Genomic DNA, 14,124 nt, shown 5'->3' with positions numbered 1-14,124 from the left:
GCTAAAATATCAAGCAAAAGTGTCTGTAAGAATCTGCGTTTCACATTCGTCTAAGTCTCTTGCATTTAGTGTTTGTGCCAGTGTCACTATAAACAAGGTGGCATTGCAATCATTCCGCAGGAACAAGGACATAGTTCTACACAAGCACTTTCCAAGCACATTTTAACCATATTTTTAGAAGTTGCTTTCATAATCAAGTAGGTGGCCAAGAGCTCATGCACTGGACATCCTTATTTCTCATACCACTAAATTTTAAATAGAAAGTTCAAGGTTCTGACAAAGTGCAGTTGGTTTTGTTTTGGGTTTTTTTACCCTTATCTGCTGTCCTTCAGTCCATAAAACATGTAGAGCCTAGGGAATATCCAGGAAATACCTCTCCCTCTCTCCCAGCTGATTACAGAATCCTTGTGGAAGCCTCTTTGAGCAGTCCCATCTGGTGCTGCTCAGCTGGAAATGTCATAACTGTACTGTGGGACCTTGGAAGTGGGAGGATGAAAGCAAAAGAAAAGCGGTTATCCACCAGGAAGCATCAGTGACAAAGAGAATGAACACCCTGGGTCAAGAGCACTATTACATGAATTTAAGATATTTTCTGTTAACTAACACAAGGACTAAGGAAAAATTATGCTGTCTTATTTTCTTATCAGGCTGCGACAAATGTATTTGGGATTTGACAGATGACATCCGATTGTCAGTTCTGACTATCGATGAAAGCAAATCCACTTTACTGAGCATTTCTACAGGTGTTGCAGCTCAAAGGCGTTTGAATGACCTGAACCTCACTACTATTCATCTCCAGGTATGATATCTAATATAATTGATTATATATTGTTTTTTTCATGTAGTTTGAATCTTTGAATTTCCACTCCATTCCTGTAAATGTCAATCCCTGCCCTCACTAGAGGAGTTTGTTTTCAGATGCACTGACTTTTTTTCCCCACACACAGGAGGCAATGTCCAAAAAAAAGAATCATGCTATGCTTTGGACCATCCAGGTTGATGATGCTGCAGATGAGATGAATGATCTCCTCAGAGAAGCAGAAACACTTGATGAACAGGTTTGTTTGCAGCCTTCTGCCAAAGCTCTGAGGGTTGGCACTTTGTCATATTCACCTGTTGGCATAAGAGGTGAGCATAGAATAGTCCCAGCTGGAAGGGACCTAAAATGATCAACTGGTCCAACTGCCTGAGCAATACAGCGCCAACCAAAAGTTAAAGCATGTTATTAGGGCATTGTTCAGATGCCTCTCAAATCCTGACAGACATGGAGCATCAACCATTTCTCTAGGAAACCCACTCCAGTGTTTGACCCCTCTTCATAAAGAAAATATTTAGCATCTAGTCTGACACTTTAGGTTCACCAAACAAGAGTGGGTGCACCCTGACAGCTGGAAGAACCTTCTCTTTCTATTTCTGTTTTATAACTTTCTACTTTTAAATCTGACTTAAAAGCATAAATGAATTTTCAAGTCTTCTTCACAGAAAAGGAAGGAGGTAAAAAGTGTGTTGAGTGTGGTTTGTCACCAGTCACAAAACCTTCACTTCAAGAGCTGAGTTCCCACACAACATGTTTGATCTGGGATAGACACACTGCCTTTCTCATTCACATTCTGATTACTAATTAAGTGAAGTAACCAGCACGAAACTAATGCAGATTGACTTTGGGAGCATTAGTACTATATCTATTTTACATGTATGCTCTCTTAAAAGTAAATCAATCCTGATTAGACATTTCAAAATACATTTCAAAACTTCCAGTTTAAAAGGTTTTTCATGTACTCACTGAAATAGGAGCTTGATCAGCCCTCAAGATATTTTTAATACAATTAAAAGCATAAATGTTGCATCCACATCCAGCTGACAGGCTATAAAATTATCAGCTCTCATCTCCCACAACACTTTCATTACATCCTAGAAGAACACTGCTATGATATATGTTAAGAGAAGACATAGAGTTCAAAATTGTTTATCCTCTGTTTTAAAAAGATAATATTAAACATCTTCCTGTTGCTATAATATACATATGTTAGTAAAATTCATCACTCTATGTTATTATAAAAGATAGCCACAGCTGTCATAGAACTAGATTATATTTCATGCTTATTTTGAAGTGACAGACCTTATATTCATTTTACCAATTCCTTCACAAGACAAATTATATTCATACCTTAAACTAAAACTTAAATATAGGAGCAACTAGGGGGCAAAAAAAGCAACACAAAGGAAAGTGGAAGAGAAAATTTAATTTTGTGTGTTTTTAATCAACACTTACTTAGAAGAACGGATTTATAAGATAAGATTTATATAGACTATGCCTGTGTTCAAGAGAACTTTGATTAAATCAACTCACACTCACAGCTCTGTACCTGTGAATATCCATCAGAGCTCACTCACCTCAGTGTCCTTCTCTGTAGCTGGTGGGCAGACTGATTAAGGCATTAGGTTTTCTATGAATATTTAGTGAGTTTGGATAATAACATTTCATTTGCAGTACTATCTGGGGATTTCTTTCCTCATTCCTCAATTTTACCATCCCTGAACAAATAAATTCAGTGTTTTCTCTAGTCTTTTCTCCCTGGTTACTTCTAATGTTGGTTCCACATCAATACTTGTGGTTACTTGAAAGGCAAGAGAAATAATGACCCCAGACTCTGACAGAGGAAGACCACAATAGTAACTCTGAATATATTGAGGTCTTTGCTATTTCAGGGTACATTTATGGAAAGTGGGTGCTAGGGCCTTGAGTGGGTTTTGCAGAGACACAGAGCATTTTCTATTCAGAGGATTTTAGTATTTTATGCCCCAAATTTATTTGAAGCACGTCTCCACGTCTCAGGGGTTGCTGCAGATTCTGATCTAAACCACAAAGGCTGGGTGAATGGATAAACTGTAGGCAAATCTTTCCATTAAATATAACTCCTGTAACTTCCTGTAACTCCCAAAGTGTGCATGAGATGAGTTTTGAGTAAAACAGCCCATAGCTTGATTCTGAATATTTGGAAGATGGGAACCAGAAACATTTCTACTAACCCTTACACTTGTTTTATCAGTCTTGTAACCTTTACAATTTGTTTTATCATTATGCCCATCCCTTTCAGAGGTGCTGCCCACCCTGGCCTTGCTTTCAAATGCCACCTGGGGCCTCCACAAACCCTAAGTAAGAGAAGACAATGCAGAGTGCAGTCTCCAGCACAATATAGTACAGGGCTGTGTCTGTGTTCCTCAGAGTCTTTTCAATCCTCAGGCTTTTTCTTATTTTTAACAAGCTGCAGGGAGACACAGATCTAAAAACATTTGGTAGCTTGACACCTTCTTCTTCATTCTATTTGTTTACTCAGGAAATGCCATACCCAGCAAAATGAGCCAGCCCCACTGAATGCCTAGGAGACTCAGCAGATAGAATTTTACATCTGTACATAATTTATGAAAATCACATTGCAGCAAATGACGGATAAATATGGGGCAGGTTTTAATCTCTCACTCTGCAATTCTGAAAACACTGACAAGACAGATCTTCACTTTGAACACCTTTAAATACTACTTTATATGATAAAAAGGACTCCCATGTGCTCACCAGGAGAAAGCAAAAATGTGTGTTTATACTGCTCATCCTCACATCTGAAAAGAAATCTAATGTTTACCTCTCATGGTTTATTCATAGGGAAATGAAGCATCCAGCAAAGGCCGACTGGTACAGAAGGAAACCACAGAGATCAACAACCGTGCTTCTCAGCTTGTGCAGCAGCTCAATAATATAAGAGATAACATTGAAGGTAAACAGATTCATTTCTGGTTCATCTCAGTGTCAAGAATGTATTAACGAAACCTTCACGTATTAATGGATCATCAAGAATTTTTGCTGCCCTATATATCAAAGGAAAATCTTTTGATATATAGGACAATATGTAATTTGTGGCAACAGTGAACACTCTGTCAAGCACAGCTGCTCTTTAAAATTATTTCCTAGTCAGAGATAATCATCTTCATCTGTAATATCTATGACATACCATTATCATCCTGACATATAAAAATGAGATTAAACCAATTGCAGCCTCTTCTTCAGTACCTGCAGAAAACAATGAAACCCCAAATCAATGCACCCAAAAACACCCCTGTCCCCTGTACACCTGCAACATGAAAGCCTCCACCCTGCTGCAGAACACACTGGTTTCCCCTCATCTTCAGCAAAGCCAACAGTATGCAAAAACTGTCTATGGCACCAGAATAGAAATGCTGACTGGTAGTTGAGGTTAAACAGCCCTTTTCCAATGGAAATATTTGATTAATAGACCTGAAAAGTTCTTTCTCAGCAGTTATTTCAAGCCAATAACTAGTAACTTGTGTAAGGAAGAGTGGTTACATATCAACTTTTATCCTTCCTATCCTTAATTCCACAGGTGCTCCATTACTTTCTCTCAGGAAACACGGTTAATACGTCCCATCACACAAAAGAGGCAGGCTAAGACCCTATAGTATGTTATATTTGTACTGTCTTTTTACACCTCTGGTTCTAAAAAACCATTGACTGCCTGGCCATCCACCATTATTTTATTTCTATAGTTATTGAGTAAAAGTGTCATTGTGAGCCCCGCTAAAAATCATGGCTGACATCTGTGTCAAAAGAATCACCCTTTAGTATCATTAACTGGTTTGGAGCAGGACAGGAACCACATAAGGCAGATATGCATCTGATCTGGCACACAAATAGCACAATCACATTAAGCTGTTCTAGAAGAAACAATGTCCGTGGCTGTGAATAGAACTAAAACAGTTGGAAACAAGTAAGTGAAAATTATTTCCACCACACTCAAAACTGTTCCTCTACAGAGGCACCACCCTGTGTGCATACACACGGGTGCCAGCATAAGGAAAAAGACATCCATGTAGCCCTGGTCATCAGATACTGCTCATGATGAGCCTTTAAAGCATCACTAATGAACTCAGGGCCTAGCAAGAGCAGGCATACAGACACTCTGCCAAAGAATCAGTGGTGCCACAATTACACACCTAATTTTTAAATAAATCTTCCAGAAGAATAGTGCTGGTTTTGCCAACTTAGGTTATCCACAAAGCTAGTAACAAGTGCTAGCCAAAGGCATGCACGTCACAGGGCATAAAAGAGGAGGTGATTGGTATTCAAGGCCAGGGAGTGAGAAGTGAGTAAACTTTGTAATGATTTCACTGGGAATGAGTAAACCAAATTTCAGCTGCAGGGAAACAACAATGTTTTTTGAACTGAGACCAAAACCTTGAAATAGTATCTATCTCCAAACCAGCTAGGCAGCATCAGGCCAGAAGCCATATGTTACCTCCTTAGGGTGCCTCAAACTTATGCAGATGGAAAATGAGGTTACTTCAGTCTCCTTAGCATTGTTATTATTTTGTAAACAGCAGCACTTTAAAAACCATGATCCTAGATAAAAGCCCCAGCCTGATGCATGCCACAGAACCCGAAATAAAATGATTATCCTAGCCTATAAGAAATGTCAAGCCAAATAATGCACACAACCCACATCTGCCTAATCCCATCCTCTTCTGATGAGACCTCCACACATGACAGAAAGTGTGATTTATTTACAGGTTTAATTTTAAGACTGGATTAAACATAATAATTATCTACTGTGGAGTTGAAGATAATTAAAACTTTCTTTTACCATCAGTATCATCACAATTCACAAAAGGAAAAGCAGTCCATGGTATTTATTTCTCTGTAGTCATACTGAATCGACCATCTGTTCCTTTTTCCCCCCAGAAATCAACAGCAAGTCAAAATACTACGCAATTCAACAAGAACTGAGCCCTGAAGAAATTGCCCAGAAGCGGAGTGTGGCTGAGGAGATGCTAAAAGAGATCAAACGTCGAAAGCCTTTCACTAATCAAAGGCAACTTGCAGATGAGGAGGAAAGTGCAGCAAAGGAGTGTGAGTTTTAAGTCATTTTTCCTTTCATCCACATGCTGCTGCTCAGCTGGCAGGTGCTGGGCAGCTCTGGGTGCACTGCTGAGTGCCTGGGGAGGACCAGCAGGCACTTGGTAGGCAGCAGCTGGTGTGCTGGAGATGCTGCTGCTCCCAAATTCCTGCCACAAATCCCTGCTGGTGCTTGGTGCTCCTCATGGCAGAATGGGGAGAAAAATGTCAATGTGTTTGTGTGCCTGTGTGTGCCTGTGCACTGCAGCACCTCAACAATAGCTGCTTAGGTAGGTTGATAGCAGGGCTGGAATTGCTCATGTGAATGTCTTTCCCCTGCCAACTCTGCTATGGGGACAGCGAACACCAGCAGAGAGAGAAGAGCTGCTGGCACAACAAAGAGTGGCAGCCTAATTCTCACAGCTTAGTGAACATGAATCAGAACACAAGGCATAAAGACTGTCTTCTCCAGGCTGCCTAGGTTTAACAATGAAAAACAAATGAAAAGCAGACCTAGTTTCTTTTAATAAAATGTATTTCAGAGGGGGAATTAATAGGATTAAAATGAAATAGTAAAATGAGAGGCATCTTTCCTTCTAAAAAGAGGAGGGACAATTAAAACCTAGGTATACGATCCCTCAAGTGAGGTTTACAAAATGTGTTTTACTGTTGCCTGAGTAACAGCAAAGAAATTGCTGTATAGGTAAGTTTTATCAGAAACCCAAGCTTTGGATTTATTTGCCTCTTATTTTTCTCCCAGTGCTGCAGCAAATCGAAGCATTTCATGAGAAGTACAATGACACTAGATCCCTGGTAACTGATGTGCTGGAGCAGCTCAGTGAACAGGATGTGAAGCTGTCAGACCTGGAGGAGGCATTACACCAAGCACTTGACTATGTCATACAAACAGAGGATATAAACAGGGAAAACACAGCCAGGCTCCAAAGGCAGGAGGTACTGTGCACTACGTATGTCATAAGTGTTGACTGTGAGCACTCCATCTCTGCCATTGCTTAAAACATTAGATTGTACACAATTTAGATTCAGGAATCACCACACCAAAAAAGAATTTCTTGGACCACTCAGCAGGATGAGTTTGACTCTTCAGTTCTAAGAAACAACTTGTGGAAGTACAAGGTACTATTATCCATTTGTGGAGTGACAGTAAAAATGACAGTAAATGACAGCAAAAAAGCTTTGGCATGTCATGCCTCATCAGACCAAGGAAAGGATGGATATTTATGTCTAGATTAGAAAGGCATGTTACAGTAAAATCCAAGAAGTTTGAGATTTCATGTAGCATGGCTACTATAAATATTGTGGTGGGATTGTTTCATCTGATTATGTACTGATTTATAATCTGGAGGGGCCTCATGTTCATAAAACTAGTTATATTCTAAAAAAACAATTACATATAAAGATTCTACACTGAATCTGTGCCCTGGGCTGAGTACAATCATACTGTCTGATCCAAACTTTCTCTGAACAGAATGCATCCCCACTTTTTCAGGGGGAGTAGACAGTTTTCCTTGAATCTTCAAGCACAAATCCATTGTCTAATTGCTCCACAGCAGATACCTTGAAATCAGGTTTCCTACTTGCTAGGTGAACCTGCTAGCCTAGCCATAAGGCTGCAACAGTTTTCCCCTGTGTCCTGTCCAAATGAGCAGCTCAGGATTTTGAACAAAGTAGCCACTCTGGATGAGAGCTCAGAGGTGACCTGTCCCCTGCAGCCTGGAAGAGTGGCATAGGTTCCAACCCCATGTGGCTGATGGGAAAACTGAAATTTCAGGTTTTGTATCCCAGAAAAGTACCCAACCCATCAGCAAAACAAAAGAAACTATATTTTCTCTTCACAGCAGTTCTGTGACTTTTTCCCTATTTTTGTAAATTTCTTTTAAGGAATGCAAAACCAGAATATCCCTCCTAAAACTTATATTTTCTTATTTCAGCAAGAAAAAAAAAACTACAAACAATTAGGGACCATTCAAAGCAAACTGTTTTCATTTCAAAGGCAGAAATTTTTTATATTCTGGAGGAGAGGGCGTTAGCAAGCAATTTTGTGATTTGAAGAATGATCCCACAAATTCAGGCCAACCTCTGGGTTTTATAACATCAGTGGCTGTTTTGAGTTCTTGAATTGTGCCAGAAGTTCATGTTGATATGGAAGGTCTAAGAATTCAATAGAGAAATCAGGCATGCTCCTCTAGGGAGTCATTTCACAAGAGCTTGAGATCCTTAAGTACAAAGCCCCTTCTGTTATTCCATTGTTTCATAATTACAGTGCCAAGCTGCAGCTTGTCTCACAGTTATGAAGCAAAGCCTGAAGTGTGTTCAGGCATTTGTTCATTGTTTTTAACCATTTGGATCTCCATTATTCCGCACAATGAAGGCAGATGCTGTACAAAAAAGATTGTTCACATTGGCTTTACTAGTGGCAAGGAAAAGAGATGTCTGTACTGGAGATTTAAAAACATTCCAGAAAAATATAGTACCCAGATGACTATGAAAAATCCGTGTTTAATTTTTCTCTGCTGTGCACTGAATAGTGCTTTATTCCAATATCTTCTTAGGCTGTAATATAAAATAAAATTAATATTTTTAATAACCCAACACTCCTTTCACAAAAAATATCACATCATAATATGTAGCAATTAGACATGTCTTGGAAAACCAGACTACGTCTAAAATCTATTTAGTTCACCACTATCTTTTAATTAACTCTAGCACATTTAACAAAAATGGTTAACACTGTATTTTATTGGAGCACAAATGGCATTGGAGGTGATTTATGTTTTGAGCTTTCTTTTTAGAAACAACATGAGAAGATAAAAGAGCAAATAAATGAAGTGAACAGCACTCTGCTTAGTGCCACAACTATTTTGGAAGGACCACAAAAGGTCAACTCTGAGTTAGGCGAAGTAATAAAGGTAGGTGCCTTGGTGGCTTGTTTAAATGATGCATCCTAATTTTTGGAAGTCATATGTTTAGATCACTAATGGAAAAACTCATTCATATTGCTTTAGTGAAATACTAGTTAATATTCCCTGAAAAATTTGATGGTTTTCTTGGATAAAAAGCTCTGTTATTATTATAATTTACTGCCTAAAAAAAAAATTAATTCTAGAAAAAGGACACATTACAGTAGGCAAATCTTAATGAAACATTTTGCTGTAGAGTTCACAATTATTTTATTACAAGCAGCTGCCAAAAAGATGTTCTGGTAAAAGACTGCATTTTATGCTAAATTCCTTCCTGAATACCTATGAGTGAACATGGAAGAACACTAAAAATCCCAAATATCAGCATTAAAACCAGGCATTGTGCCAAACATATATAAACAGATTGTCATACAGAAATCCTTATCTGGAACCATAGACTACTATCTACTGTTTTGAATCAGACTTGGTGCTGAAGGAAATTTTTATAAATTTTAGGGGTTTGGCTTTTCTATGAAAAGATGAAGAAAATAAAACTGGGAATATGCTAACTAAAATATTTACCAAAGCTGGCTTCTTTCTTCATGACTAATTTTTAAATTTTGAAATAATTGAAGAAAAAATAAAATTTCCCACAAACATTCATTTTGGTCACAGCATTCATTCGACTTCTTGACATGAAAGCATATATCAAAAGTCATTAATTTTTCTTGGAAAAAATAATTTGAGAAAACAGAAAGACAGTTTACTTTGTAACCATCCCTGTGATCAAGCATTAAGTTGGGGTTTTTCTCTGGTGTTTTGTGCAAAACTAATTGTTGCAGTTTATCATTTTGGGTTCCTCACTGCTGTGAATAAGTTCACAGACAGAGGATGTTCACACTTCAGGCAAGGAAGTACCAGGAGAACACTGTACATCACCAACAAGTATTTTCACCTTTCACTCATTCATCCCTTTTTCCTCTCTGTATTTCATGCTTTTTCATGTGTTTTGAAACACATTTATATTAACACTTTGCCACATTTATAATCCTCAAACACTTTGGCAAGCTTGTGTACTGGAGAGAAGGTGAATGCAGGCCATTTGGTCTTTCCACAAGTATTTAGTAAAAGGAAGAGCCATGGCTAAGGCAATGTATTCTCCTTGCCTGTACATATATAGGTAGTATTTAGGTGGGCTGATTTACAAATTAGACTAATCCAAGATGTCTTAGCATGAGTAATCTCCCTGAGCAAGGAGGCAGAAAAGGAGACTTCACTCTGAAAGACTTGTCATTGGCACAATTCTGGAGCAAACATACAAGACACATAGTGAGACTTTTGCCATCTTTCTTTTATATTTTATGCATCTCTCTCCAATGCTTTCTTAAGTGATTTTTAAAATTTTCATTGATTTTCATCTTCCTGCATTTGTCTCCATACTGGCATTCACCATTAGATCTTTCCTCTTTTTCTCTTAAAAATGTAAAGTAAAACAACTATAACAGAAATAAAGGAACATTGTAATAACATAAAACTATCAAAATACAGACTTGATTTTTTGTAATTTTCACCTTCTTTCCTTCCTTCCCTGTTTTGTTCAGAATGCATCAGGGTTCTATGCAGAAATAGATGGAGCAAAAAAGGAACTGCAAGAAAAAATAGCCAACCTGTCCCTGTTTGATGATGATTTGGTGGAAAAGGCTATGAATCATGCACACAACCTAAGAAGACTTGCTGATGAGCTGGATGGGTAAAATTTAACTTCAGCAGAATCTGAGTCATACAAGTGCCACTTACTGAACAGCTGAAAAGACAAGCAGAAACACAACAATAAATAGGCACGAAACAAATCAGTGTTAAGTCGTGTAGAAGGACTTGTCATGGTACACAGAGAACAGCTGAAGATTAGCTAGGGAAAATCTATGAAATTTTTTAAAGAATAAATATATATCTTGCATGACGTTCTCTCTAGTCTAATTGGGCATGTTCTTGTCTTCCTATATCAAAAGAATAGGAAAGGTGGATTAGTGAAAAGTAAAATAATACAGGCAAGATTAAATGGGGTCTGCAGAAACTGTCCATGTCAGTAAGTTCATTTACATTGAAAAATGTTTAGCATTACAGGGCACAAAATGAGCTTTAAGATCATTTTATTCCAAGAACAGTTTTACAGATGGAGTAGTTCTGTTGCTTAGTAGGTTGTGTCCCAATGAAACTGGCTCACAGTAACATAAAAAAACTTAAAATAAGTCTTTCTGTTTTGCAGGAAAATACTAAATGCATCAATATTGCACCAATTTACTAAAGATCACTTCTAGATATAATTATTTTATTTTCAATTGGAACTATCCATGGAAAAATCACTGCTGTAAATAAATTCTTAAATAAAATATGTCACCAAATTCTACCTTAAGTCATATCATGGGCATATGCTTTTGGAATATAAGCTTACAACTACTCTTCAAGTGTATTATCTAAATACCAGTTGTTTCTTAATATCCATATGCCCTAGATAGGAGATTAAAATAGAAGAAAAAAAACCAAAACAGATGGTTTTCTTTTATGCAATTGTATAAAGCTGACATCTGAAACTGCTCTATAATGACACACAAACTACAGAAACATAAAAACCAAACAATATGTTCAGTCTGAGATCAGCTAACTGGGGACAGCAGACTAGAAAGAAAATACCCCATATGGCTAGCCTTCCTCCCTTACCAAAATAATTTTGAAATTATTACCAAGTCAGAAACACTAGGAATTTCACAAAAAGCAAAAAAAAGTAATTACAAAATATCCAGATCGAACAATGCTAACTCTACTATTTGTTGAGAAGATTGTTCTGCAGTGAAACTTTAATCCTTTGAAACATTTAGCCTGTCTTCAAAACATCTTGGTTTTATAGGTTTGCTTTATTAGCCTGTTAGGCTTTTATTTGATGGAGTTTATTTATTTATTTATTTATTTTGCCTTAAGGGAATTTAGCAGAAAAGTCTTGCAATAACGCTGAATCTGGAAATTTAATAATCCCTCAGTGTGCAAACACTTTGAAGTGAATGCAGACATGTGCAAATACATCTATATTTAGAATCTATTTCTAACACGTACTTTGAAATCTGATTATCACCAGTACATTAAAAAATAGTATTTATTCAAAAATTTTAACAGATGAATGTAGAGCCTGAACTATCTTCAGTCTGGAATCTCCCCTGATGATGACCAGTTATCATCAGTTATCACTTAACACACAGATCAAAATGCCATCAAAGGGTTTTTTTCAGTTTTTAAATCTGCCTGCAAATTTTCATGACTAGGGGTAGTTGTTCATTTGATTCTCCCCCTTTTCCCACTCACCTTTGGAAAACACGGACAGGACAGTGACACAGCTATCCTGGTCACTGGCACACATAGTCTTTCCATTCATGGGTAGGAATTATTCCTAAAGAAGGATTACTGATAGACCTGTTAATTTATGGAATATCTAATCTAGATTTTTTAAAAAGGTAAAAGCTGAGCAGTCATTTGTTGCTGCTCACATAAATGTTAAAGGCAAAATTCTCAGAGCTAATTGGCAGGGAAGAGTTTTCTATCCACACAGTTTTCACCTGCTTCAGACTGATCAAACACAATGAAGAGGATACCAGTTAGCCAAGTACATTTATGTGTACTTGGTAGCTTATTTCATTCATGGAAAGTCCATTCCAGATACAACTACTGTTTTAATATATGACCCTGCACGCTGTTGTTCACTGGTAAATACACTCAATTTAGTAGTTATGTGTGTGATTATGTAGTCAGAAACTACTTTGTTTCAGTTTGGTTTCTTTCACCTTTTACTCTCTTTTGAACAGGAATTTGTATGGTGTTGATTCAAATGGTTTGGTGCAAAGGGCAATCAATGCTTCAAATGTGTATGAGAACATTGCTGGTTATATTGAAGAAGCCAATAAAGTTGCATCATTGGCACTGAACACAACAAACCGGGTCAAGGATGTAAGTAATTTTTGTAACACCAGCTTTTACTTTACAATGCTCAGGGACTTCAGGCACTTAAGTGTAAAGAAAAACAAATTTAGCTTAACTGGAAGCATTGAACTTCTCACTGCACTTTTTTTTCCTTTATTATTTCCTGAATTAAATCCAGTGTAGCTAATTATTCTTCCAGTCTGAAGTCCTCTGGTATTTGAAAAGACATGAGAGGTTCTTCTGTCCCTATCCCATAGGGTGATGATGCTCTGTGTTGTCACTCACATTGTGACATTTCTGTGAAATTACAGACAACTCCCTGCTCCTGTAGGAGCCTGAGCTGGCATTTAGTGCTTGAGTCCTCCTACTTCACTCAGTAGTAAAGTAGGAATGTAGCAAGTGGCTTGAAATGTGGTCAAGACATCACTGCATCTCACAGAAGATCAGGCTGAAATGGGACAAAGCCCACTCATACACTCAGTGTAAGGAGTAGGATGCTAATTTTGTCTCTGGCCTTACTGTTCAAAAATACTTTACATGAAGTTTTGGTATGCCTATAGTTACCAATCTGAACACATGCTATTTACCAGCAATTTATTAGTGGGATAGAAAGAGAATTTGGGTAGATTAAAGGAGTCTGAACCCCAGAGGGCTAAGGGGTTCCAAGACCAGCCCTCTGTACCCACCATACTTGCTGCAGACTGCAAGGCAGCTCTCCATCAAGTGACAGCATTTATCACCTGAGATGACAGTAGAAATGAACAGTCACAGTGCCTAAATAATATGCAGCTCTCAGTCACATTAACTAAACTGGGGCTGATAAATTAAGAGGATTTTCTCCATCTTTGTTACTCAGTAGTGTTTTTGGAAAAACATACATTCCTCTAATCTTTCTTAAAACAGAAAATTTTGCTTTTCAGACCTTTTTCCAATCCAACTGCCAATCTTAAGTGTTAACAAAGCAAATGAAACTGCAGTGACTTTGCAGTTGCATTTATATGCAGGTAAAATATTGTCCACAACTAAACACCATAAAGTGGAATATTTGATGAGGATTATTCTGACTTTCTTTTTTGGAACATGCTTGTAGGCTGCAGTTGGAATTGATACTCAGGTCATTTACCATAAAGGTAAAAGTGAAGATCTTCTCATCCGAGCCATGCAGCTACAACGGACAGCACATGACAGTAAATATACATCCTTTCTGTTTTCCCAATCACCTTATAGCCATGCACATTAAAATAAATTTCAGAAGCACACCACTAAGCAGAACTACTTATTGATTATAATAGCTTATAATCAATAAATATAATAGCTTATTGATTTAATTTA

At 37.6% G+C, this 14,124-nt stretch overlaps 1 protein-coding gene and 1 long non-coding RNA gene across 3 annotated transcripts in view; one reads left to right on the top strand and one right to left on the bottom strand.

Annotated features, from left to right (window-relative positions):
- LAMA4 (laminin subunit alpha 4) overlaps window positions 1-14,124 on the top strand; it is a 98,585-nt gene that overhangs the window by 45,889 nt on the left and 38,572 nt on the right. For both annotated transcript variants that reach the window (XM_086876848.1, XM_023923966.2), the window contains exons 7-15: window positions 648-799; window positions 948-1,058; window positions 3,662-3,773; window positions 5,753-5,920; window positions 6,666-6,859; window positions 8,719-8,835; window positions 10,428-10,576; window positions 12,678-12,819; window positions 13,883-13,979. In XM_086876848.1, coding sequence (XP_086732974.1) covers window positions 648-799; window positions 948-1,058; window positions 3,662-3,773; window positions 5,753-5,920; window positions 6,666-6,859; window positions 8,719-8,835; window positions 10,428-10,576; window positions 12,678-12,819; window positions 13,883-13,979 — 1,242 coding nt within the window. The remainder of the gene's footprint in view (window positions 1-647; window positions 800-947; window positions 1,059-3,661; window positions 3,774-5,752; window positions 5,921-6,665; window positions 6,860-8,718; window positions 8,836-10,427; window positions 10,577-12,677; window positions 12,820-13,882; window positions 13,980-14,124) is intronic.
- LOC147654775 (uncharacterized) overlaps window positions 1-14,124 on the bottom strand; it is a 30,906-nt gene that overhangs the window by 9,154 nt on the left and 7,628 nt on the right. The gene's annotated exons all lie outside the window — the stretch shown is intronic.

Source organism: Cyanistes caeruleus, chromosome 2, assembly GCF_971803275.1.
Source record: "Cyanistes caeruleus chromosome 2, bCyaCae1.hap1.1, whole genome shotgun sequence".
NCBI classification, from domain to species: domain Eukaryota; kingdom Metazoa; phylum Chordata; class Aves; order Passeriformes; family Paridae; genus Cyanistes; species Cyanistes caeruleus.
The sequence above is the reverse complement of the archived record's forward strand: the minus strand, read 5'-3'. Positions and strand labels throughout refer to the sequence as shown.